This window comes from Furipterus horrens, unplaced genomic scaffold (genome assembly GCF_987537825.1).
Source record: "Furipterus horrens unplaced genomic scaffold, mFurHor1.1.pri manual_scaffold_1, whole genome shotgun sequence".
Classification (NCBI taxonomy): Eukaryota; Metazoa; Chordata; class Mammalia; order Chiroptera; family Furipteridae; genus Furipterus; species Furipterus horrens.
In genome coordinates, this window is record NW_028327171.1 from 109,883,910 (window position 1) to 109,910,439 (window position 26,530).

A 26,530-nucleotide genomic window follows, 5' to 3' on the forward strand; every position below is an offset into this window, starting at 1 on the left:
CCACCTGGCTAGGGCATGAGGATACTTTTACATTCAATTTAGTGGATTTTGAGTAAAGCAAATTTATAGATGGGCCTCATCCAATTAGTTTAGGGCCTTAATTTAAAAAAAAAAAAAAGACTGACCTTACCTGGGCACGAAGGAACTCCACCAGCAGACTGCCTTTGGGTTCAAACTACAACTCTTCCCTGAGTCTCCAGCCTGCCAGCCTGTCAACTTACTCTGTCAGATTATGGATTCTCTAAACCACCACAATTACATGAACCAATTCCTTAAAATCTCCCCTCCCCCAACTGTCAACAACACATCCTGTTGGTTCTGTTTCTCTGGAGAACTCTGACTAATACAGACTCAAAATTAAATGACCAGCAATCATGCAAATAGTACCAGTAATCTTAGGAGGTATGAAAACAGAGAAGGACTGGCTTAAAGCAATGGCTATAAACACGATCCAAGACAGTCATTGCCAAATTTCTATTTCCTTAGATTTCTCTGAGTCTGTAGCTTTATATTATTTTTCCTATTACAGGCTCTAAAATTTAATCACACATTCTTAAACAATAATGATTCGTGAAGAAACGACCATGATGAAGGAAAAAAGCAGATGGCTCATGGACATTAATAAATTCAGTAGTACTTACAACAACACGAGGTGTTACTAGGAGATACACAGTGTGAGGAACTGTCTTGTTATCTCGAACATCCCATAATCGCTCCACTTTTTGAACTACTTTATCACTCCATTGATATAATCCAAGACTGTAGTTAAAGGATATGAAGACACTTTTACAAATTTACTACATTAAGTGTTTATGAAAATCAATAAAATTAAAATATTTGACCTTACTATATACCAAGTCCATGCAAAGTATGTACTCAATAACATTTTCTCATTTAATCTTTCAACAACCTCAGGAGAATATCATCACTATTTTGTAGATTAAGAGACAGAAGCTTAGAGAGATGGAATAACTTGCTCGAATCCACATAGCCAGTACTTGGCTAAGATAGCAATAAATTATTTCCTTTTACTAAATTTATTAAAAATAAAAGCAAGTCCAGAGATATAGCTAAGTATATAAGGAAACTTAAACAAAAAAATGATGGCACTTTAATTTAGTGGGAAAGTACAATTTACTTGCATGCAGCAATAGTGTATCCTTTTTTACTGCTTTGTAGTTTTCAATTGCAGGAATATATCACAATTTATTTATTCATTCCACTACTGATGAACCTTTGGGTAGTTTCCATTTGGGAAGAATTAACAACAAAACTTATACACATCTTTTTATGGACATGTGCTCTTAATTTAGAGATTTTTATATGAACACATGCAAGGAGTTTCACTTCTATAACTGATATTCTATATAAAATTCTTTATTTTTTTAGTGTTTCTTAATATTATTTATTTTATGTCCTGAACCTCTAGATCATAGCTAATATGCTCTGCTAAATATGTATCAGTTTATATGTAAATACTTCCATGTATAGGCAATAATTATTAATAAATCAAAATATAACCAACCCACTTTTTCTTACTGTGAAGTAATACAAGTTACAATATGGAAAAGAGCCCTGCCTGGCAGGAAGTGTTTTGGGTCTTTGGAGTCACTTAATTTCTGCACTCAACTGCTTCATCTTTCAATGAAAGGTGAAGTTAAATGACCTTTTACATCCTATCTTGTTATAATGGCTATAATCTTCTTAGGCTAGCCATAAAACCACTGTTATTTATGGCACCTAACATGCTATGATTCTCAGATTCTAGTCTTACTATCTTCGTAAAAGAGAACAAGAACAAATATAACAAATACCTATAATTAAAATGTGGGAGGCCACCTGCTAATCTTGAAGTTAGAGGATTTCCATCTTTATCATGATAGAAAGCAAACAGCCCAGCAGAGAAACCCTATAAAAAAAAGTTCAAAATATCTTAAAGTGGAAAATATCAATTCTGATTAGAGACATTATAACACTAATATAACCACATAAAAGCACCACATCAGTACTTACATAGGAACTTCTCATATTGGAACTGGACAACAATTAAGTGTTTCATACTTCTAAATTTTAAGTTCCCATTATTGAGGTTATTGAGTGAGGAAACCAAAAGTAATAGTAGGAAAGATATTCTTTACCAGTGATATAGACAATGCATTTATTTGTTTAGGAATGTGTTTATCATAGTTGATCTTCACGTGAACTTACTAAACTCTATTAACTGCATCTAGGGAATGCTACTATTGAGAATTAACAATATATTTTAGAGTACGGGGTGAGTGATTAAGTGCTCCTAAAAATTCAAAGTCATTGATCCCAAAGTCCACATTTAATATATATTTACATTTTTAAAAAGTACAAATGTGTGTGTATGGTGTGTGTGTGTGTGTGTGTGTGTGTGCGTGTGCATACACTTCAGAAAGACTGATACTGGCCCTGGCCCTGGCTTTGGCTGGGTGGCTCAGTTGGTTGGAGGGTCCCCCTCTCCGTACACCAAAAGGTTGCAGGCTCAATTTGCAGTCATGGCACACACTTAGGTGGTGTATTCAATCCCCACTCACAGAGTGTACAGAAGACAACTCTCTCTCTCAAAAAAAAAAAAAAAAAAAAAAAGAAAAGAAGAAAAAAAAGAAAACAAAAGGAAAAAGAATGAAAACATATATATCAATGCTACCTGTGGTTCTTTTGCTGGTAGGGTAATACATAAAATCACTCACATTCCCAAAATTGTTTTACAATGTGAATTTGTATGTTTATAATCACATTTTTAAATAGCATTTTAAGAAGTCTTTAATTAACATTAAAATTCAATGTATGTATTCTTCACATAAAGGTATTCAAATTCCTATTCTCTATCCCTCCCCTTCCAAGTAAGATGAAAAAATGGGCAAAAAAAAAAAATTGTTGACATTTGATATCTCCTATTTCATTAGTGAGATTTATTTTCTTGCTTTCTTTCCTAAACTAAGAAAAAGCACTTTTGTAACTACTTCTTTATATATGTCTTATATATGAGAATATGTTATAGCTTATATTCAAATAACTAACAATCATAAATGACTACTTAATTAATTTCACTGGCAAATTTCTTTGCTTACATAACTATGGCCTCTGTGTCATTCAAGTCTTGTCAAAATGATTAATGGAATCCAGATTATTCTTTTATTCCTGTATTTCTTCTTTTTTAATCTTTGAAGACAAAGGACACTTAATGGAATCAGCTAAGAAAATCTAAATACAGTAGTTTTCAATATACAATTCATCAAAGTTATATAAAGCTTAAAGTAGTATGATTTTTCTTATCCTCTATAATAGTCTAAGAGTACTTTTTTTTTCACCCTATCAACAAGGAAGTTTTTATAAGCACTCATATTTCAGAAAGATTATCTAGTATTCAAAGTACCATGGATGACTGTAGTTGATAGCTATGTTGTTAAACATTTAATTCTTACCATCCTCCAGGATGGTTTTTGAGACTTAATCTTTAAATTTCTTAGGTTTTTACCATTTTTAAAATAATTCAAATATAGGAAAAAAGTTTCAAAAATCTAACAGAAAGCTATGCATCCTCTTTAAGAGGATTTAAGACATTAGTTTTGCCATATTTTCTTCATTTTTTTAAAGAAATAAAACACTGCAGAGTAAGTACTGCTGAAGCCTCATTACCTAAACCCTTTCTCCTTCCTCTCTTCCCAGAGGGTAACCACTAACTTGAAGTCAATTTGCATAACTCTCATACATGTTTTTATAGTCAATGGTGTCTCACTTTAATTTGAAATTATATGACTGCTTAAAGTTAGGGTGAATACCTTATCACACATTCCCTGGACAACTGAATTTTTTCTTCTGTGAATTGTCCATTCATAACCTAATTTATTTCATGTTTCAGACCCCTGCATTGATGTTCATTTATGAACTAGACTTAAAACCTGCTGTTTTTCTCTCGTTTTCTCATCCAGTATCTATAGATTTTATAATTTAAAACGCTACTTAGAATGATGCTTGTCTTTTGCCAGATTTAACAGGAACAACTTACTTTTTTAATAAAGGGAAAATAGATGATTCATTTTAGAATCTCCTTACTGAAAGATATAAGTGCTATATGGTTACACTACAGTTTCATTGAGTTATTCAATGTATTTGCTGATTTAAAAGACTGAAGCTTAAGAAGGATACAACCAAAGGAAGCACAGGGAAATACAGTTGGACTGTGAAGTTAAGTTAGGCCTGAACCCGACACTTTATACTTCTGGTAAATCAATAAATTTCCCTAATGTTTGGGTTGGGAAAGGCCCTGAACAGGTAGCTCAGTTGGTAAGAGTGTTGTCCTGATACTCCAAGGTTGTGGGTTCGATCTCCAGTCAGGGCATACGCAAGAAACTACCAATGAATGCATAAATAAGTGGAACAACAAACTGACGTTTCTCTTTCTCTCTCCCATCCTCTCTCTCTAAAATCAATTTAAAAAACTCAAGGCTTATATTTTAAGGTCATATACATGATAGCTCACTAAATAAAACTAATAAACAATAGCCACTAATTTTATTACACCTTACTATATATAGCATGGTGCTAAGCCATTTAAATGTTTTGTCTTATTTAATCTTTAAGAAAATAAATGCATGGTAGTATGTACCACTATCTTCATTTTACAGATGAAAATAAGGCTTACAAAGGCTAAGTAATTTGCATAAGATCCCAAAGAGTTTTAGTGATAGAATTAAGAAGAATTACACCCATATCTGTGTACCCATTCTCTCAATTTTACTGCCATCTACTTTATAAACACACAAATGGCAACAGGGGAACATTTCCAAGGGACTTAGGTAATGTTTAATTCCCTAGCCATATAGTAAAAATTAACTATTTTGGATAAATTAGGGAAATGGAAGACTGAATCAGGTAGTATATATAAATTTAGAAAGCCTAAATAGAACAAGAGGACTTTTAGAAATGAGATCTCTGTAGGAGGTAAGATCTATAGTTTGCATATTAGTTTTAGAGGAAAGTAAATTTTTCTAAATTACTGTTTTTTCCCCCCCAAACATAATCATTTTTAAAAAACCCTATTTGCCAAATGGATTAACTTGTTTAATTTTAAGTAGTATAACTCTACCTAGCCCATTATAATTTGCTATTGGCAGAGGCCTCATCAACTAGGTTTTAACAGAACATAAATCTAAGAATCTACATAATCTTAAAATGTAATATATATATCAAAATGAGAGCACAATAAACAAAAAACCAAGACAAAAAATAATAAAAAAAAAAGAACAGTTAACAGCAAAATTTACCAGGGCATGAATAATCTCATGTTTCACTGTGGACAACATCCCAATAAACTCCTGAGGCTGAGTAGAGATCATATTTGGACACAGGTTAGCATATCCTGCTATTGGCCTGTTAAAACAGACATTGAATTTCTGTTATATTCCAGAACAATATGAATTATGATATTAATCTATATTTTTCTATCAAAACTTCCCAAGGTCAGAAAAATCTTTGCTGAATACCAACTGTCGTTTTGTACATCTAACTTTCACTGTATTTTACTTTGAAGACATATACTTCTGTGTTCTTATTATATGGCTAACCAACACCTATTCCTACAAAAGAACAGTCAGTTAATTATACTTTAGTGTAAATCTCTAAAATATGTCAATATATACCAAAAAAGGAATGTACTGAAAAATTCAAATTCTAACACAATTTTACTTGTGAAATCCATATTTGACTTCATCATTTCACTATAGTTACAGACACGGGGACAAACAAGTAAGTAGAAAGAGAAACCAGATAAACAACAGGAAAATAAGCAAATCATTTCGGTTGCTGAAAGTTGCTGACCCTTCTTATCTCCACCTCACTATTCCCTTTCTTCTGTGCTGACACTGCCTTCTTTCATATAAAGATCTTTATCTTCCCATTATCTTCTTTCATATTATAGACTTTCTAGAATCTAGAGAATTCTACATCTTCTCTACACTCAGAACCTCAGAGTCCAAGAGCTGAATGGGACCCAGAATAATTCAGTCAGTTTCACCATGCACCTACCTGTCTTTCAAAAGCTATGGCAAACAGAAAATGGCAAGGAACCCCAAAGGCCTTTCTTCCACCACTACCTTAACATTTTACAGATATACCACAAAATTCACTAAATTCTGACCATCCATTTACAAAGTAACATTTGTCTTATTTAAATAAAAAAACATACTATAATTTCTTCATACTTGAAAACAACAGACTTAGAAAAAGTATGCATATAAGTCACTTACGAAAACATTGCTAGTGACCTTTAAAATATAAAGTGGAAGTCTCTGTCAGGCTTAAAACCCATCAGGAACTTTTACAGCATTTAGACTAAAATAGCCCTGTCTTCATATTCAATCCATTTCAAGAAGCTCTCATCCTCAAATGCAGTGTCCACTGAAGTGTCTTCTAACAGCAGCAGGTACACATGGCTTCTTCCTAACATAAGTTCTTTCTCTTCCTCTTTATTTGGCTGAAGCCTATCAAGGGTCAGGTTACAGCTCAAATTGCACTTTTTCAAACAGGCCTTCTTTGCCTAATTGATCTTAACTATGCTCCCCCTTTTGTTTCTTCTTATGTTACAGCACCCTGCTTTTTTTACAAGTGTATTTATCATATTTTGAAATTTATTTGTAAGTATATTTAACTAATCTCTCTCTCCCTCTATAATTAGTAAGTTCCATAAGAGAGGTATGCATATCTCTTCTGTTCACCTAGTCTGCCAGCAACATCAGGCACTCACAAATATTTGTAGAATGAATTAATGGAATACAGCAGTTTTGAAAGAAAGTTCCACTTCCCTTGAAAAAATTACAAAAGGACAACCAAAGATACTGCTCTTTCTTCCAACATCAACATTCTCGTAAGAAGAAACCAACATCTTTCCCCAGATATGAGAAGACATATATGAGTAGCTTCACGTTTGCTGATGCAAAGAACACTTATTCTTTTAGCTACCCATTGCTATCAAATATGAACCAAATGTTAAAAGGCTTTAAACTAACATAACAGCATAGCAATGAAACTGAAATGCACTTCTGGACTATGGGATTCTCATCTGTGTGACAACTCCTATGCTGGATTCTATTCACCAAAAGACAATTAGATACTTTAGATACTTTCAGCATTAGATATCAGCATTATCTAGACCAGCAATTTTCAACTGGTGTGCCATGGTACACTAGTGTGCCACAAGAATTTTTCAGTAGTTTATTTTTCAATTGTATTATCATTTATCACCCCTATACTCTCTTCCACCTCTATTCATCCTCCTCCCGCTGGAGCACAGACCTCTTTTCCCTTAGTTTGTCAAATTTAAAAGGGTAACAGCCAACACAATAATAGCTGTCCAGTGTGAATGCCCTGTCTTTAAAAAAAATTGATTTGAGAGAGAGAAAGGGGGGGAGAGAGAGAAATCGATTTGTTGTTCCGCTTATTTATGCATTCACTGGTAGTTTCTTGTATGTGCTGACTGGGGATCGAACCTGCAACGTTGGTGTATTGGGATGATCCTCTAACCCAATGAGCTATCTGGCCAAGGCATGAACGCCCTGTCTTGAACCATAAATATCAAGATCATATAACAGAGTTGTATCTTATTGGTCACATCACATAATAAAGTTGCCTCTGGTTAATTCTTGGTACCAGAAATCCTTATATACAAGTAAAGGCACCTGATTTTTTAAAGTAACTTTGGAGGAGAAAGGGTAGGTAATTACTATAACTGGTTTTGTTTTGTTTTTTGTAAATCAATCAAGATTATACCTTTTTTTTGTCAGATCAGCACAAATATTTTTGGTGTGCTGCAGAATTTTAGTAATTAGTTTATGTGTGCCATGAGATGAAGAAGGTTGAAAATCACTGATTTAGACCTATCTCAACATGGGATTTTATATCCCTCCATCTACTTCCTCAGGGAAGCCATTCTGTTCCTAATAGCATGTTCACTTTAGCATGTCTTATATAAAAAAAGTAATAAAAGTTCATTGCAAAAATGCCATATAAAGGGCTGCTCAGTTGGTTAGAGCATCATCTTGATATGACAAGGTTGTGGGTTTGATCCACAGCCAGGGCACAAACAAGAAGCAACCAATTAATCCTTAAGTAGAACAACAAATTGATGTTCCTTTCCTCCTACCATCCCCTCTCCTTGCCCTTCTCTCTCTCTCAAATCAATTTTTTAAAAAAGAAATATATAAAGAAATAGTGAAAATTTCATGTTTTACAATCTACCGCCACTAAATTCCACTATCAGACATAACTGCTATCAATGATTTGGAGTGCTTTATTTTTAGGGTGACCAGTCATCCTGGTTTGCCAGGACTGAGATTTTTCCCAGGAAATGGGACTTTCAGTGTTAAAACAAGGTAATCCTGGGCAATGGGATAGTTGGTAATATTATTTATTTCTAACTTTTCCCTTAGCATGTCCCTTAGAGTTTTAAAAGAAATATGGAATCATATTATATAAACTGTTTCACAATGTTCTTTTGACATTCAACAGTGGATTTAAAATAAGATTGTGTGTGTGTGTGTGTGTGTTCAATACATACAGTTCAAATTAAGATAAAGAACCATGATTTTATAGTACTACTTTATGATCATTATTTCTCAAACTCATTTACTTTAAGAAATTATCTCATTTTGCCCTGGTTGGTGTGGCTCAGTGGACTGAGTGCTGACCTGCGAACCAAAGGGTTGCCAGTTCGTTCCCAGTCAGGGCACATGCCTGGGTTGCGGAGCAGGTCCCCAGTTGGGGGCATGAGAGAGGCAACCACACATTGATGTTTCTCTCCCCCTTTCTCCCTCCCTTCCCCTCTCTCTAAAAATAAATAAATCTTTTAAAAAATTATCTCATTTTATCAAGTACTTATTTTATCATTCATTTAGCATTTCAAATACCACTTTTCCTTGATACTGAAACACCATTAACTACAAATTTAATGACAGCTTCTCAGGAAGAAAGGAATACTCTATTAAATACATATATTCATTTTACTAAACAATATTACATACATATCTGCAAAACATATAGTACTTTCTTCTTCAGTAATACATACACTCAATATTTGACTAAGTTTTTTGAACATTCAGAAGTTAAAGATTTTGGAGTCAATTTCATGGATCAACAATTACATAGTATCATGGTAACAGACTACTTTTCATAATCCATGATGCTGATTTTGACCTTACCACCATCAGTATTGATAGTGTAATTCTGAAACACATTCCAGCGTAACCTTTGTATGACTACTTTAACAAATAATTTCATTTTTTTTCCCTTAAATGAATTATGTATCGATACAAGTGAAACACTTTTTTAAAGCCAGCAAGGCTTTTGACAGAAACATGAATGTTCAGGACCTCAGCAATGGTCCTATGTACACATGAATTGGTCACATTAACTCTCCTAGATTTGAGAATGTTAAATAGAGTCTATGCCGAGACTTGTAATTTCTACTGCCTTTAATTGATCTGTCTGGAATGTGACATGAAACTTGCATATATAACTTTTCACTTCAAGTCTGCTCCATTGGAAATATCTTTCAAAAATCTTTTATAAATAAAAAAGAGAGCTCTAATATTTAAGTGATAATTTAGCTAAAAGTACGTATCAAATGATATGACAATTACAACAGATGAACAGTTATTTTTAACATCTTACAGCTTAGTAAAGAACTGCTGAAATTTAAGTTCAAATTGTTTCCTCAGAGAGGTATTTACTTCCAAAGAAAATCCTCTTGACAGTACACTTTTTCTTTGGAGTTGGTACTGATATTACCATACACATAAAATCCTATAACCTGATTCCCCTTGTCCCAACCCCATCCCCATCCAGGTAGTGTGCTGTTTCTTAGTACAGGGGGCATTCTGGCAGGTGCAAACTTCATGTATTCTAAACACTTATAGTTTGTATTAAGAGGTCCCATATTAGATATTGGGAAATAAGTTTCATGGAAAGTTTACCTGTCCATTTTTGCTTCCTGCTGACAATAGGCTGCATAAGAGATGATGTTTTCATGGCTGCATCTCTCAGTGGCCAGAGCACCAACATAAAGAACAAAGTCAGCATCCCGGACACCCTCTTGGTCAGGCACGCCCACTGCTCCACAGGGCCACTTACCCTCACGGCAGACTCTGCATTGCTGCGCCCATGTTGGGCAACAGAAAATCAGACCAAGACAAGGTTAGCTGTGGGGACTTCTTAATTTATAGTGAATCTGACTCTGAATACATATAATTTAGTTTTTATATATCCCTCAAATTTTATCAAAAGCCATACCTCCCTCTACTAACGTCTTGTCTCTAATTTTGAATTTATTTTCCTAAAATTCCTCCTTTATGTGAAATCACAAATATATATTCTTAATTCAAACAAACAATTGCTATTTATAAAGGGCAGCCAACCAGGATGCAAAAAATATATATAAAAGGTTTTCAACCCTCAAACTAGGTGAAGGTTATAAGGAACACCTCCTTGTACATTTTTTAAGCATTTAATAAACCGTTTATTCATAAAACAGTACATTTAAGCATACCAAACCAAAACTTCAGACAATCAAGACTACATTAGCAATGCGTAAGCATGCTGAATGAGACTATTAGCACAGATCTGGAAGTTTTGTAAAGAGCATAATTACTGCATTAACATAATCTGAATATACTATATTTATAATCTCATTTTTACTACCAACTCTCTTCAGAAAAGATCAATTCTATTTAGTTCTATACTTAAAATATTATAAATCCCAAATTAATAGTTTTACTGTATTTGAGGAACACTCTTTGCCTAAGGTAATAATTGATTCTACCATTTGTTTCATACTTAACATAGATATACAGGAGTAAGTCATGCATATGGTTTTTGATTTTAAAATTTAATACAATGTAACATTAGTAACTGGCAAAAACTTGCTCTGGGAAATTATCCCTCTAAACACAGTTCAGCTGATTTTATTGTCCACACCTGAGTGTGTACAACTGTCATTCATCAGAGTAAAACACTGGGACCTTCAATCAAAGTGGTTATTTTCACTGTTTTGCTGAAGATTCATATTTAAGTAAAAATCAAGATGTTAATCTATGTAGCCTGAGATATCATTCTTAAAGAAAAGTGATGCAAAGTTTTTGGACAATTTAGAGCAAAGTTATGACATTTCCAATTAGTTTAAAAACAAACAGTCCTTCTGTTTATTAAATTTCTCAATTAGTCTTTGTGAATTCACTTGTTTTTCAAACTGGCCTTAAGCAAAGATCTGAAACCTAGGTAACTATCAAGAACCATGAAACCCAGCCAATGAAGGCACTTCAAAGTGTCTTAGAATTTTTCAACTTAAATAATAGATTGCACGAAATCCTGAAATCAGGCATAGAAAGGAGCCTGATATACAGGTTAAGATGCCTAGGACAATTCCACATCGTACCAGAGAGCCTTAAAGTTTGTCTGTAGGTAAATGATGGTTATCTGCAAAGACTTCTCAAACTAACATCATTACCACCTATCCTTTACCAAAGAAGCTAGATAATAAGAATATTTTTACTTACACAATAAACATAATTACCAATTTCTTTTTTATCAGGAAAGAGTATTTTAAGAGGTTCTGAAAAAGTAGAAAAACTAAGGATCAAAAGGTTTAAGAATATATAAAATTTAAATATCATATTTTTCACACAAACTTTTCTCCTTACATGAAAGGTACTAAATAAGTTACATTTAAATGTCCTACTTAAAGTATTTTTTTAAAAAGATCAGATACTTGTCATTTAAGAGAAAGTGGAAACTATTTAAAATGAGGGGAAATAATAAAGGATGAGCTCTATGTCAAATTCAAATTTAATTAAAACCCAAATATAAAATATAAACAGAAGTGAAATTTTCCTTAAAGGAGATAAATATGCACTATTCAGTCTCCCAAAGTAGATAAATTACACAACACAAATCTACATGCACTAAGATACCTTCTTGCTTTGATACATATAAAAAAATAAAATTTCATGTTGTCTAAATTTTTAGGGTTAGAAATATATAACACAGGGAAACAATTTTTAACATAGTTCCTGTTGAGTTCAATTTTTCAGCTATTTTAGACTTAAATAGGCACGTTGATTTCAAAACTGCAATTAGTTTTCATCTATCACATCAAGTTTTTCCCCCACAGCTTATCTTAATGCAACCACTCTAGGCTGGATCAAGCCTGGATCAAGGGAAGCACTAATGCTCTCCTATTGGCTGAGAGCAAACCTCCCTCAAGTGGGGAGGGGTGAGGGATGACCTTGGAGACCAGTGACAGGTTCATAATCGTCTAGGCTATTCAGTTACACATGAGACAGTGTGGTGAGAGGTTGTGTGCCGTTCTATATAGTAAATTGTATTCTGAAGTGTAGTCCGAGTTCTTGTCTGTATACAAGGAGTTAGCAGAATCTATATTTTTATTTTATTTTATTTTTCATTATAGAATTATTTGTATATTTTATATTTTTTTTCTTTTTGGTTTTTCAGTTACAGTTGTCTCCTTTTCCCCCAATCCACCCCGTCTCCTGCAATTATATCCCTCCCCGTTGTCCATGAGTCATTTATATGGGTTCTTCGACTAAACCCTTCCCTTACTTATCTCCCTTCTCTCCCTCCCCCCTCCCCCCTATTGACTGCTATTCTGCTCTTTGTTCTATTTAGTTCCTTTGTTTGTGTTGTTCTTTAGTTTCCTGTATTAGGTGATATCATATGGTATTTTTCTTTCTTTGCCTGGCTTATTTCACTAAGCATAATTCGCTCTAGTTCCATCCATGTTGTTGCAAATGGCAGGAGTTCCTTCTTTCTTTCTGCTGCATAGTATTCCATTGTGTAAATGTACCACAGTTTTTTGATCCACTCATCTACAGATGGGCACTTAGGTTGTTTCCAGCACTTAGCTATTGTAAACAGTGCTGCAATGAACATAGGGGTGCATAAGTTCTTTTGAATTGGTGTTTCAAGATTCTTCGGGTATAATCCTAGTAGTGGAGTCGCTGGTTCAAAAGGCAGTTCCATTTTTAATCTTTTGAGGTAATTCCATACTGTTCTCCATAGTGGCTGCACCAGTCTGCATTCCCACCAACAGTGCAGTAGGGTTCCTGTTTCTTCACATCCTCGCCGGCACTTGTTGTTTGCTGATTTGTTGATGATGGACATTCTGACTGGTGAAAAATGGTATCTCATAGTGGTTTTTATTTGCATCTCCCTGATGGCTAATGATGTTGAGCATTTTTTCATGTGTCTATGGACCTTCTGTATGTCCTCTTCGGAGAAGTGTTTGTTCAGGTCCTTTGCCCATTTTTTAATTGGGTTGTTTGTTTTCTTGATGTTGAGTCGTATCAGCTCTTTGTATATTTTAGAAATCAGTCCCCTGTCTGTGATGTCATTGGCAAATATGTTTTCCCATATGGTTGGTTTCCTTTTCATCTTGCTGATGTTTTCTTTTGCTGAGCAGAAACTCTTTGGTTTGATGTAATCCCATTTATTTATTTTTTCCTTTATTTCTCTTGCTTTAGGAGATGTATCCGTGAAGAAATTGTTACGTGAGGTATCTGATATTTTCTTGTCTATGTTTTCCTCTAGGACTTTTATGGTGTCACGGCTTACATTTAAGTCTTTGATCCATCTTGAGTTTATTCTCGTGTGTGGTGTAAGTTGGTGGTCTAGTTTCATTTTTTTGCAAGTCCCTATCCAGTTCTCCCAGCACCATTTGTTAAAGAGGCTCTTCTCACTCCATTTTATGTTCCTTCCTCCTTTATCAAATATTAGTTGACCATAGAGGCCTGGGTTTATTTCTGGACTCTCTATTCTGTTCCACTGATCTATATGTCTGTTCTTATGCCAGTACCAGACTGTTTTGATCACAGTGGCTTTGTAGTATTGTTTGAAATCTGGTGTTGTGATTCCTCCTGCTGTGTTCTTCTGTCTCAAGATTGCTTTTGCTATTTGGGGACTTTTTGGGTTCCATATGAATTTATGGAGTATTTGTTCTAGGTCTGTGAAATAAGTCATTGGTATTTTAATAGGGATTGCATTGAATCTGTAAATTGCTTTGGGTAGTATGGCCATTTTGATGATGTTGATTCTTCCCATCCAAGAACATGGTATTTGCTTTCATTTATTTGTATCTTCCTTAATTTCTTTCTTCAATGTTATGTAACTTTCAGAGTACAGGTCTTTTATCTCTTTGGTTAAGTTTACTCCTAGGTACTTTATTTTTCTTGTTGCTATAGTAAATGGTATTTTCTTTTTTGTTTCTGTCTCTGCTATTTTATTGTTGGTGTACAGAAATGCCTTAGATTTCTGTATATTTATTTTGTACCCTGCGATTTTGCCAAATTCACTTATTATATCGAGTAGTCTTTTAGTGGACTTTATAGGATTTTCTAGGTATACTATCATGTCATCTGCATATAATGAAAGTTTTACTTCCTCTTTCCCAATTTGGATGCCTTTTATTTCTTTTTCTTGTCTGATTGCTGTGGCTAGGACTTCCAACACTATGTTGAAAAGCGGTGGAGAGAGTGGACAACCTCGTCTAGTTCCTGAGTTCAGGGGGAATACTTTGTTTTTGTCCATTGAGTATGATGTTGGCCTCAGGCTTCTCATATATAGCCTTAATTATGTTAAGGTATGCTCCCTCTATTCCCATTTTGCTGAGTGTTTTCATCATAAATGGGTGTTGTACTTTATCAAATGCTTTTTCTGCATCTATTGATATGATCATGTGATTTTTGTCTTTCATTCTGTTTAGGTAATGTATTATATTTATTGATTTGCGAATATAAAACCATCCTTGCATCCCTGGGATGAATCCCACTTGATCGTGGTGTATGATCTTTTTGATGTATTTCTGGATCCTGTTTGCCAATATTTTATTGAGGATTTTAGCATCGATGTTCATCAGTGATATTGGCCTGTAGTTTTCTTTCTTTGTTGTGTCTTGACCTGGTTTGGGGATTAGGATAATACTGGCTTCATAGAAAGAGTTTGGGATTTTCCCCTCTTCTTGGGTTTTTTGGAACAGTTTGAGGAGGATAGGAGTTAGTTCTTCCCTGAATGTTTTGTAGAATTCGCCTGTGAAGCCATCCAGTTCAGGGCTTTTGTGTACAGGGAGATTTTTGATTACTGTTTCAATTTCCTTCTTTGTTATTGGTCTTTTGAGACTTTCCACTTCTTCTTGATTCAGTTTTGGAAGGTTGTATGTTTCTAGAAATTTGTCCATTTGTTCTAGATTGTCAAATTTCTTGTCATACAGTTGTCTGAAGTAATTTCTAAGTATCATTTGTATTTCTGAGGTATCAGTCGTGATTTCTCCTCTTTCATTTCTGATTTTGTTTATTTGGGTCTTCTCTCTTTTTTTCTTGATTAGACTGGCTAGAGGCTTGTCCATTTTGTTTATTTTTTCGAAGAACCAGCTCCTAGTTTTGTTGATCTTTTGGATTGTTTGTTTAGTCTCTATGTCATTTAGTTCTGCTCTGATCTTGATGATTTCGTTCCTTCTTCTTGCCCTAGGCTTTGTTTGTTGTTGTTGTTCTAGTTCTTGTAGCATTATGGTTAGGTTATTTATTTGAGATTCTTCTCTCCTTTTCAGATATGCCTGTATTGCTATGAACTTCCCTCTCATGACTGCTTTTGCTGTGTCCCACAGGTTTTGGGTTGTTGTGTGCTCATTATCATTAGTTTCTAGAAATTTCTTGATTTTTTATTTGATGTCATTGTTAACCCATTCATTATTTAATGGCATGTTATTCCATTTCCATGAGTTTGGGTGTCTTTGATTTTTTTCTTTGAGGTTGATTTCTAGTTTCAAGGCATTGTGATCTGAAAAGATGCTTGATATGATTTCAATTTTCTTGAATTTGTTGAGGCTTGTTTTGTGACCTATCATGTGGTCTATCTTTGAAAATGTCCCATGTGCAATTGAAAAGAATGTATATTTTGCTTCTTTGGGGTGGAAAGTTCTATATATATCAGTTAGATCCATGTGGTTTAGTGTGTTGTTCAATGCCTGTATATCCTTGGTGTTTCTTTGCTTTGATGATCTGTCTATTGTTGATAATGGAGTGCTGAAGTCCCCTACTATGAGTGTGTTGTTGTTGATATCCTTTTTGTGGTCTTCTAGTATTTGCTTTATGTATTTGGGTGCTCCTATGTTGGGTGCATATATGTTTATCAAAGTCATATCTTCTTGATGGATTGTTCAAGTATTATGAAATGTCCTTCTTTGTCTCTTTTTACTGTCCTTGCTTTGAAATCCGTTTTGTCTGATATGAGGACTGCTACCCCGGTTTTTTTTTTCTGGTCCGTTTGCTTGGAATATTTTTTTATATCCCTTTACTTTCAGTCTGTGTAAATCTTTTGTTTTCAGGTGTGTTTCTTGTAGACAGCAAATATGTGAGTCCTGTTTTCTTATCCATTCCGTTACCCTATGTCTTTTAATTGGAGCATTTAATCCATTTACATTTAAGGTTATTATTGACGTGTATTTATTCATTTCCCTGTGTACCTCTGTTCCTCTCCTCTCTTGTTCTTTTCTTCTTTTTTCTTAGAACACTCCCTTTAGCATCTCTTGCAATGCTGGTTTGGTGGAGATGTATTCTTTCAGTCTTCCTTTGTCTGAGCAACTCCTTATTTCACCTTCTATTTTGAATGAGAGCCTTGCTGGGTAGAGTATTCTTGGTTGTAGGCCTTTGTTTTTCATTGCTTGAAATATTTTTGACCATTCCCTTCTGGCTTGTAATGTTTCTGTTGAGAAATCAGTTGATAGCCTTATCGAAGCTCCCTTGTATGTTATTTGCTGTTTTTCTCTTGCTGCTTTTAGGATTCTCTTTGTCTTGGAATGTTGCCATTTTAATTACGATGTGCCTTGGAGTGTGTTTTTGGGGGTTCCTCTTCACTGGAACTCTCTGTGCTTCCTGAACTTGTATAACTTTTTCTCTCATCAGGTTCGGAAAATTTTCTGTCACTATTTCTCCTATCAGTTTTTCAATTCCATGGTCCTTTTCTTCTCTCTCTCTAATTCCTATGATCCTGATATTATTTCTTCTCATGCTATCCTGTAATTCCCTTACATCTTGTTCATATTTTTTCAATCTTTTTTCATTTTGCTGTATTGTCTGGGAGTTTTTCTCTACATTATCTTCTAACTCACTAATCCGATCCTCTGCTTCGTTTAGTCTGCTTTTGACTGATTCTACTGTGTTTTTCAGTTCAGAGATTGAATTCTTCAGTTCTTCCTGGTTCTTGTTAACAGTTTCTATGTCTTTTTTTATACTGGTGTAGTTCTCTGCAAGTTCCCTGTAATTTTCTTGGAGCTGCTGGTAACTTCCTTGGAGGTTGTCATAGTTGATTTTAAGGATGTTGAGTATATTGAGCTTCTTTACCACCATTGTTTTGAATTCCACGTCTGACATTTGGGCTATGTCTATTTCATTTATCTCTCTTTCTGAGGATTCCTCTTTTCTCTTCACTGAGGGGTTATTTTTGTGTCTTACCATGTTGGATTTTTTTTGTTTTTATTTATTTATTTACTTGTTTTTTTGGGGGGGTGGTCTGCTTTTACTTCCCTCCTTTGTGGTGTGAGATTCGTTATCGGAGATCTGGGGATTTCAGTGGTGCAGTCTCTTTGATATCCTGAGCGTGATGTTCTTGAGTTACCCTTTATGTCGTTTGTTTATGCTGTTTGATTATATTTCAGATGTTCTTTGGTAGGATCTTGCTTCTAGCTAGTTGGTTGAGAGTCACTCTATCCACTTTGTCTTGAGTTCTTTTGTGGATATGCTGTTAAAAACATAAAAACACAGCCCAGGCAGGAGACCCACACCCTCAAAAAGTATCCCCCACTCTCTATCCTGTTATCGTCAACCAACGAGCCCGTATTAATATAAATGTAAAGAGATTAGAGCTTTTATACTATAAGAAGAATAGATAAGAGTTGTTTTGGGGGAGGAAAGATATAATTTTTGATAGAGGGGGTGATAGATTAATAGTAGTTGAGACTGTGCAAGCCAGTCAGTAATATTTACATTGTATGTTAATAAAAATAGAAGAAAAGGATGGAAAAATGCATAATATAGTAAGAAAGTGGGATTGTATTGTATTAGGTTTATATAGTAATTATAGTCTATTATTTAGAGTGATGGGGGGGCTAAACTAGGCACACCAATAAACAATGATTAAAGAGAAAGGATGAGAAGGAGAGGTTATATGCAACACGTTAGAGATAAAGTTTGTTGTTCTTTTTGGAAGGGGAGGAAAAAAAAACCCCAAGAAAAGAGAAGAAAGAAAGGAAGAAAGGAAAAAGAAAGAAAGAAGAGAGAAAAAATATTGAAAAAAAAGAAACCACACACAAAAAAATACCCAAGAAAAGAGAATAAAGAAAAGAAAGAATATAGAGAAAAAAAATTGAAAAAAAACCCTAAAAAAAACCCAAGAAAAGAGAAGAAAGAAAAGAATAAAGAAAGAAAGACAAGAAAGAATAAAGAAGAAAGAAGGAAGAAAGAGAGAAAAAAAATTGAAAAAAAAAAGAAAAGCGATGTTTTTACTCCGTTGTAGCCTTGGTGTGTCGCCTTTTTTTTCTGCGTCCGCAGCTGGTCTAGTGTGGCAGTTCTGAGGTTCTTTTTTCTTGCAGCACTGGTGTGTGCCAGCGGTTGCCGGCACGGCACGCTCCCTTGCTGCCCGCTGGAGCCAGTTGAGGTGTCCTTGCCTGCGAGCCCTTGCACGGGTGGGGCGGCCCGAGAATTTGCCCCGCGGTTGGCGCCTATTGTTGCCGGGCCGAGGTGTTTCCGCGTTCGCGCCGAGGTGTCCCTACGCGTGTCACTGCACGCGCGTGGGCGGCCCAAGAGCTTGCCCCACGATTGGCACCTATTTTCCCCGGGCTGAGGTGTTTTCGCGCTCACGTGCCGTGCCCTTAGTCCCGCTGAGTGGAGCTCCGGGAGTTGGTCTCTCACCTCTTAGGGCGGGTCCCCGGACACTTCTGCTCAGTGGAAGTGAGCGTCTGTGAGTCGCTCTATTTTTTTATTTACATACATACTTACTTCCTTTCCTTCGGATCATGTCTGCCTCTGCTATTTCTCATTTTAAGTGCCTAAACAACCCTGATTCGTTTTGTTATATCTGTAGCAGTTTCGCCATTCCCAAAGGACAAACATCAGCACACTTTTCAGGCAAGTCTATTTTGCATATTTTAAAGTAAAACTTAGTGATCAAGATAAGTGTTGAGCCCCTCACAAGGTGTGCAAGCAGTGTGTCAAGAGTTTATGGATGTGGACAAAGGGAACATGTGATAAATTGCCATTTGGTATACCTATGGTTTGACAAGAGCCCAGAGATCATTCAAGTGACTGTTATTTTTGTTAGTGAAAATGTCAGGATGTAACAAGAAAAATACATGTAAAATAGAGTCTCCTAGTCTCCCATCAGCTACATGCCCAGTGCCTCATTCAGCTGAAATCCCAGTGCCAGTTTTCACTGACCTACCCTCTTTCAAAAAACAGGAGTATGATGAAGAACTAAGCGACAGTAAAGATGAAGATTTTGAAATTGAAGGGATTTGATCAGCATGAGTTGAGTGATTTGGCATGAGAGTTGGGGCTATCCGAAAAGGCTTCAGAACTCCTAGCATCAAGGCTGCACAAGAAAAACTTGCTTGAAAAAGGAGCGAAGGCATCCTACTTTCAATCAAGAGAAAGCACATTTCTGCAGGACTTTTGAAGTGATGGTGGCTTTGTGTATTGCCATAACATACATGGTTTAATGAAGGAATTGGGAATTCAATCTAGAACACAACTGAATGGTGACTGTTCATCGACAGCTCAAAACGCAGCTTGAAGTGTGTCCTCCTACACAATGGCAATTTATTTGGTGCAGTCCCAAAGGCGTTTCAGTTTGTTTTCATGAAGAATATGAAGACATAAAGAGAGTCATTGATCTGTTGCAATATCACAAGCTCAACTGGATCATCTGTGTTGACCTTCAAATGGTCTGCTTCCTTCTTGGTCAACAACACGGATACACCAATTATCCCTCTTTTCTGTGTATGTGGGACAGCAGAGCTCGTGAGAAGCATTGGGTGGAGTCAAATTGGCCTCCAAGATCTGACCTCAAACCTGGTGATCCAAACATTCTACATGAGCCACTTGTTGACAGAAAGAACATTCTATTCCCACCTCTGCAGAAAAAACTGGGTCTCATGAATAGGTTAAAGCTTTGCCAAGGAGACTGTTTCAAGTATTTCATTTTGGCATTTTCTAGCCTGTCGTTTGAAAAGATAAAATACCTTAATATGTATGTTCGGTAGCAGAACTTTACTACTTGTACACAATTTGACTTAGAGTAACAATATATAGCCTTTATATGAATAATAACTTTTAAATAAACAGTATATTCAGGTAATTTTTTCTTTCTTTTCCTTTGTATGTACATTTTGTATGATTTTCGGGACAAAGGGAGGGTATCCTGTACCTTAAAAAGTTGACATGATAAGAGAAAAACTGGGGTCATTTTTGGATTCAGATGCCAAAAGTTAGTCAAAAACAAGTGTCAGATCTAACTCACCCAAAATTGTGTTCCCCAGTGTAGTTCTACTTTTATAAGCAGGTCAAGTAGTAAAGTAAATTAGCATAATCATTTGAATTGGTTGTCTACATATTGGGCAGGGCTTTTTTTTCTTTATTCTTCCCTCCCTTCCTCCCTTTGTCCCTTCTCTCTCTCTGCAGATGTAAAGAAAGCATGTCATAAGGTGTTCTTTTTCACCACGGAGGATGCGACCATTTTAGGTCAGCCTTGGCAAATTCAAATCACACAAGGTTTGATGACATTATCGGGAAATTAAGATTCCACACTTTCTTCTTAGTCTTGGGTTTCTTCCCTCTCAAACTCTTTGACATCTTTTTGGCTGCTATAAATGATGCTACTAGAAGTTGATGGCTGAGAATAGTCCTCACTTTCTTGGGACTCAGAGGCTATTGTGATCTTTTCATCATTTTCTTAATGCTATTCTATTATAGTTCTCTCAATTTCCCCCCTTTGCCCTCCTCCACCAATCCCACCACCATCTCCCACAGTCAATTCCCCCACTGTTGTTCATGTCCGTGGGTCATTCATCCACGTTCTTTGTCTGATTCCTTCCCTGTTTTCTACCATTATCCCTTTTCCCCCTCCCCTCTGATCACTTCCAGTCTGTTCCATGTTTCCTTCCTTGTGGTTCTATTTTTTTTTTTTAGATTCCTCTAATAGGTGAGATCACATGGTATCTGTCTCTCACCGACTGGCTTATTTCAGTTAGCATAATATTCTGCAGTTCCATCCATGCTATCCCACAAGGTAGGAGTTCTTTCTTTCTGCTGCATAGTATTCAGCTGTGTAAATGTACCACGGTTTTTCATCATCTTCAACACATGATTCTTGGGAATCATTCACTGTATTTTTTTTTTTTTTTTTTTAACAATCAGAGACATCAAAGCCCTCTTCTATTTGCACTGAGTTTTCTAGTTTGGTCTTTTCAGGCATGTTCCCATTTTCTTTCCCATTGTCTTCAGGAAGCTAATCCTCACAAAGGGTCCAACATCTATTGTAATGTGATGAAAGGGAAGTATTCATTCCATTGCTTGCAGGATACTTTCAATAGTCAACTAAGAAAATTTCAGGAACATCTCCAGATGAATCTGTATCACTCTCCCCTGCCTGATACACAGTAACTTGATTTACCTCATTATCTTCATCTGAGAGTTTATGTCCTTCATCACTAAGGTTATAATCTTCTGAGCTGAAAGACTCAATTTCAAATTCTATGCTGAATCTATCTGAAACTTAATCTTGATCCAACCAATTACCTGATTGTTCACTTACACCAATATCAAGATCTAAATTTGATGGAGTCCCTCTTGATTCACTGCTACTGCTTCTTTCACAACATATCTCCCATATTACATTCAGAGCAAAGCTTCATCGCTGGAAAAGGAAATACTATCAGATTTGTGGCACTTTCTTCGATATTCGCCAGGTAATTCATCCAAATTTTCTTCTTTCCAACTAATTGTCCTTCTGAATGATGGAGATGGTCCAGAAACCAAGTTTGAAAATGAAGGTTTTTCTTCCTGCAGCTCTCACACAGGGTCTTTTTCACCAGTCTCACCTTCGAGGTAACACCTGTTTTCACTCAAAGATGTGCCTAAATCTGAGGGTTCCTCCTGATTGACTACTACCAAGTTTCTGTAGATTACTGTATATATTCTCCTGTGTTCTTCGAGAAACTTGACACTCCAAACAAATCCGCTAAAAGATCATTTGAATAATACACAATATGCTGTTGCTTCTCATTATATAATTATTTATTCATAATACACTGGCCAAGGTAAAATAGAACTTCTTTCATAGTATAAGTGTCTTTTGTGTACCAACAGATTTTGACAACTTCAGAAGCAATGGCTTTGGTCTAATTAGGGTCTCTTGTTCCAAAGCTGGACTATGCGAGGTCTTTACAGCACCATCAGTAGACACGGATGTGTTAGTATTACACAGAAGTGTTAGTATTGCACATCTGCTATGTCTGGAGAAGGAGGCTCCTAACACAGGAAGTGGCAGGACCTTGGTCAGAAGGCTGCCACTCTGAAGGACAGCATGGCCCTTATACACTTTTTAGGCAACTTCCTACAAATCTATAGTTATTTTAAAATTAATAAAGTTTTATTTACTATATTTCCTATTATAAAAAATTCATGTATTTTTAAAAAATTCAAATACAAAAGTATATAAGGTAAAAAGTTATAGTTGTTGTGTAATGTTACCCTTGTTTCTAGTTTTCCAAAGAAATATTACTTTGCCCTTGTAACGTCTGTTTTTAGACAACTTCTTTTTATCAAAGAAGTTCCTAAAGAACCATAATCTTCAAACTATAAATTAAAAAATCAGTAAATTTTTATTTTTTAGGCATAAGTGATGCTTACAGAGAGAAAAATCAGAAATCCCCATTTCATTACATTGTTTACTTTTGCTTCTCTAACATGTTTACTTTTTAAATTCAACTTCTTTAACCAATTAATAATTGGTGTTACTAAAAGTTGTGATTTTAAAGCTTCCCCATGAACACTCATTTACTTAAAAAAAAAGAAAGAAAAAAAGACAGGCCTTCCAAGAAGATAAGTAGAAAGCAGAACTTGGAAAAGCCAAGAGAATTAAAAACAAACAAAAAATGCTTTAGAAACAAAGCAAAAAAATGTGTTTTTAAAATGCGTAGGAAATGTCTTTAATGTCTTGGGAAAAGAAATGGATATGTAGTTAACAAGTTTTTTAATTTTTAAGTGTGTCCCTACAAACCTTTATGCTCCAAAGAAATTTGAGGGGAAAAAATGAAAACTGAGTAAGTTAGTTGTATTAGTGCCAATACATAGGGGTCTAAAAGCCTTTACTGAGCTTTAAATACCTTAAGAAAAAAATTACAAAGTAAATTTTATCTAAACATGTTTGATTTTGATTACAAATCAATGTTTAGTAATGTATTCCTTTTCTATAAGTAATGTGAGAACATACTCTGAGAAAATACAGCAATAATATTTTCAAAGGTATATGTATAATAAGTTGGTATTCTGGTATACACATTTAAATTTTTATCTTTTTTGACCCTGGCTGGTGAGGCTTAGTAGATTGAGCACCAGCCTGAGAACCAAAGGGTTGCAGGTTTGATTCCCAGTAAGGGCACATGCCTGGGTTGTGAGCCATTATCCCCAGTTTGGGGGCACGCGAGAGGCAACCACACATTGATGTTTCTCTCCCTCCCTTTTTCCCTTCCTTCCCCTCTCTCTAAAAATAAATAAAATCTTTTTAAAAAATTTACCTTGATATACGCTTACTATGAAAAATCTGAACATTACAAAAATACATAGCTTATCAAAGAGAAGCCCTGCATAATACAACTCTTAAAGAAAACCAGTTTTGGCATGTATCCAGAATTATTACTATGTGTATACCTTCAGAATGTTTCAGAATTTTTTATTATATGTATCTTCTTTTTTAAAAATTGTTTTTATTTCAGATATATTAAAAGCTGAATAACTGAATGATTTTTGAATAAAATAGGCTAACTGCACATACTGATTTACAACTTTTTTTTTTCTTTTCATTTAAGAGCTTAAATATCTAACCAGGTCAGTAGACAGAGATCTATTTCATTAACAGCTACATACTATTCCATTATATGATTAGACTACATTTTAACTAATACTAATACAGGCATATTTATCGTGTATATTTGTGTTTCTGGTGTGGTAACAAGGTTTATTCACGTGGAAGCCTGCCTGTGTTCCCTCTCTGTCCATTCAGCCACGGAAAAAGTCCAACCTTGCCTTCAGCAAGGCCAAAACAAAAGCCAGTGTCCAGAGTTTTCACTTCACATTAAAGCTTGGTCCTTTGAAGCCCACACCATCTGCCATGGGCCCAGTAGCTGCTAAACTCACATGGTTGTGTGCACCTAGGCACAAAGACAGGGAGCAAGTGAAGGTCACAAGCAAGAGGGATTGAGTTTCTTTGTTCCCCTGGGATTATATTATCTTGGGTTTGGGATGGACCAGGTGCTTTTTCAAAATAGCCAATGAACTTTCCATGCTTTTGCGGGATTTTTGATGGGTCTACCCCCTAGTTAGACTGAAAGACCTCTATGGTCCAGCACCTCCCCTTGCGTACCCCCAGCAAACCAGTACCAGATTGGGGGAAGGAAGGAGAGTTCATTTCCTTGGTGGAGCAAAGCTATGATCCCCTGGGGTGTGAAGCTATAGCTCCCTGGTGAAGCAAACAGGCTTATGCACACCAGTTTATTAAGCTCAATGTCTAAAGCCCTTCTCTCCTTTCTTAATAATGATTAGCTAACTACCTATGGTAGCATGCCCCCCTGAAGACCTTGAGCCTTGTAATCTTACAGGTCTCATCCTCTGTAGCTGTTTTTTACTGTCAAAGGGTGTAGTCCTGTCTATCCACAGGCTCAGAGGATCTTTCTATCTGCTAAAGGAACAACAGAGTAGAAAGGAAGGGGAATCTTCATGCAGGGAAAAGGAATTTTGCCAAGTTCAGGTCAGTCAGCTGTCCCTCAGAGGCAGCATATATAATGTCTAGAAGATGACAACATTGGACAAGCTGGCATCCTTGTTGTAGTCATAAGCCACCAGTCCTCCCCCTCCTGCGGGCTCGCCAAATGTTGTAGGTGGAAATCAGACTCTTCCACAGGATCACAAGGAAAGCACTCCAAGGACCCATGCAGGTAACTGTGGTGTGGTAACAAGGTTTATTTGTGTGGAAGGCTGCTCCTATGTCCCTTCTCCATCCATTGCACCATGGAAAAAAGTCCAACCTTATCTTCGGCATGACCAAAACAAAACCTGGTGTCCAGAGTTTTTGTTTCATATTAAAGGCTAGTCCTCTGTAGCTCACACCGTCTGCTGTGGGCCGCGGTAGCTCCTAGACTCATATGGTCACGTGCTCTGGGTGAGAGAGCATGCCAATGCATGGGTGAGTGCAGGTCACAAGCAAGAGAAAGAGAGAGTCATATTTATAGTTTTCCAAAGAATATCCTTGTACATATATTACATAGTTATAAGTATTTTTATAGAATATATTTCTAGCTTGGGTTGAAGCACAGATTTCTTTTTTTTTTTAATTTTAAGAGATAATGTCAAATTGCCCTTCAAAAATACTGAGGTATATACCTGCTGAAAGATATTTTAGAGGATAAAGATGAAGGGCTAAGTGGAAATGATTCAGCAGTTCCAGAGGTTAATTTAAAAAATTTAAAAAGGAAAGAAAATATCATTAAATTCATTTTAAAACCAATGAAAGAATAAAATCAGCATACCTGTGATTACTTTTGAAGAAGAATGAAGCTTTTAAGTCTGTAAAAATTTCTCAGTGACACAGGTTCAAAATTTACACTATGTTTATTTGAAAGACTATAAACCTTGCAAGAGCAGGCTGAATTACCTGGAGGTGCTCTTCAGGCACTATAACTGGGCCGCATTTCGTATGCTCTGCACATTCTCCAGTACAGTATCTATGGGGATCATTTTCCTTCCGTAGGTATTGGTTTGTTGCACATTGTCTTCAGTTCATTTGAACATCAAAGTTTAATTACAAAAAAAAAAAAAAAAAAAAGGAAATAATAGTTCACAGCTATCAGAGACATTGTAAAAAAAACTAGTAACTGCTAGATTAGTTCATTAATAATTAGAAAGTGGGCTAAGAAAGATTTTGGTTCCATGAGAAATCCTCTTGAGCTGTGTTTTCAAATACCCGAATACTTCATAAAGCTAACACTCATGACAAATAAAGGAGGAAGAAAGGGGCCATAGCAAGCAGGGGACAACTACACCCTAGAAAAGGTCTAGTAGGTCACCATATAACAGAAAATCAGGAAAGTGATTATCCAACAGATGCTTTTATATTCTTTTAAAATACTTTGCATTTTAGTCTGTAAGAAAAAGTGTAATAAAATCTATTCTAGTGT

General features: G+C 35.6%; 1 protein-coding gene and 1 pseudogene across 2 annotated transcripts in view; both read right to left on the reverse strand.

The window, feature by feature from the left end:
• Window positions 1-26,530, reverse strand: part of LMLN (leishmanolysin like peptidase) — a 91,352-nt gene that overhangs the window by 41,240 nt on the left and 23,582 nt on the right. For both annotated transcript variants that reach the window (XM_090266156.1, XM_090266145.1), the window contains exons 5-9: window positions 26,008-26,125; window positions 9,996-10,174; window positions 5,295-5,400; window positions 1,815-1,909; window positions 642-759 (exon numbers count right to left, since the gene is read on the reverse strand). In XM_090266156.1, coding sequence (XP_090122282.1) covers window positions 642-759; window positions 1,815-1,909; window positions 5,295-5,400; window positions 9,996-10,174; window positions 26,008-26,125 — 616 coding nt within the window. The remainder of the gene's footprint in view (window positions 1-641; window positions 760-1,814; window positions 1,910-5,294; window positions 5,401-9,995; window positions 10,175-26,007; window positions 26,126-26,530) is intronic.
• On the reverse strand, window positions 20,642-24,470 carry LOC150021692 (E3 ubiquitin-protein ligase Mdm2-like; annotated as a pseudogene).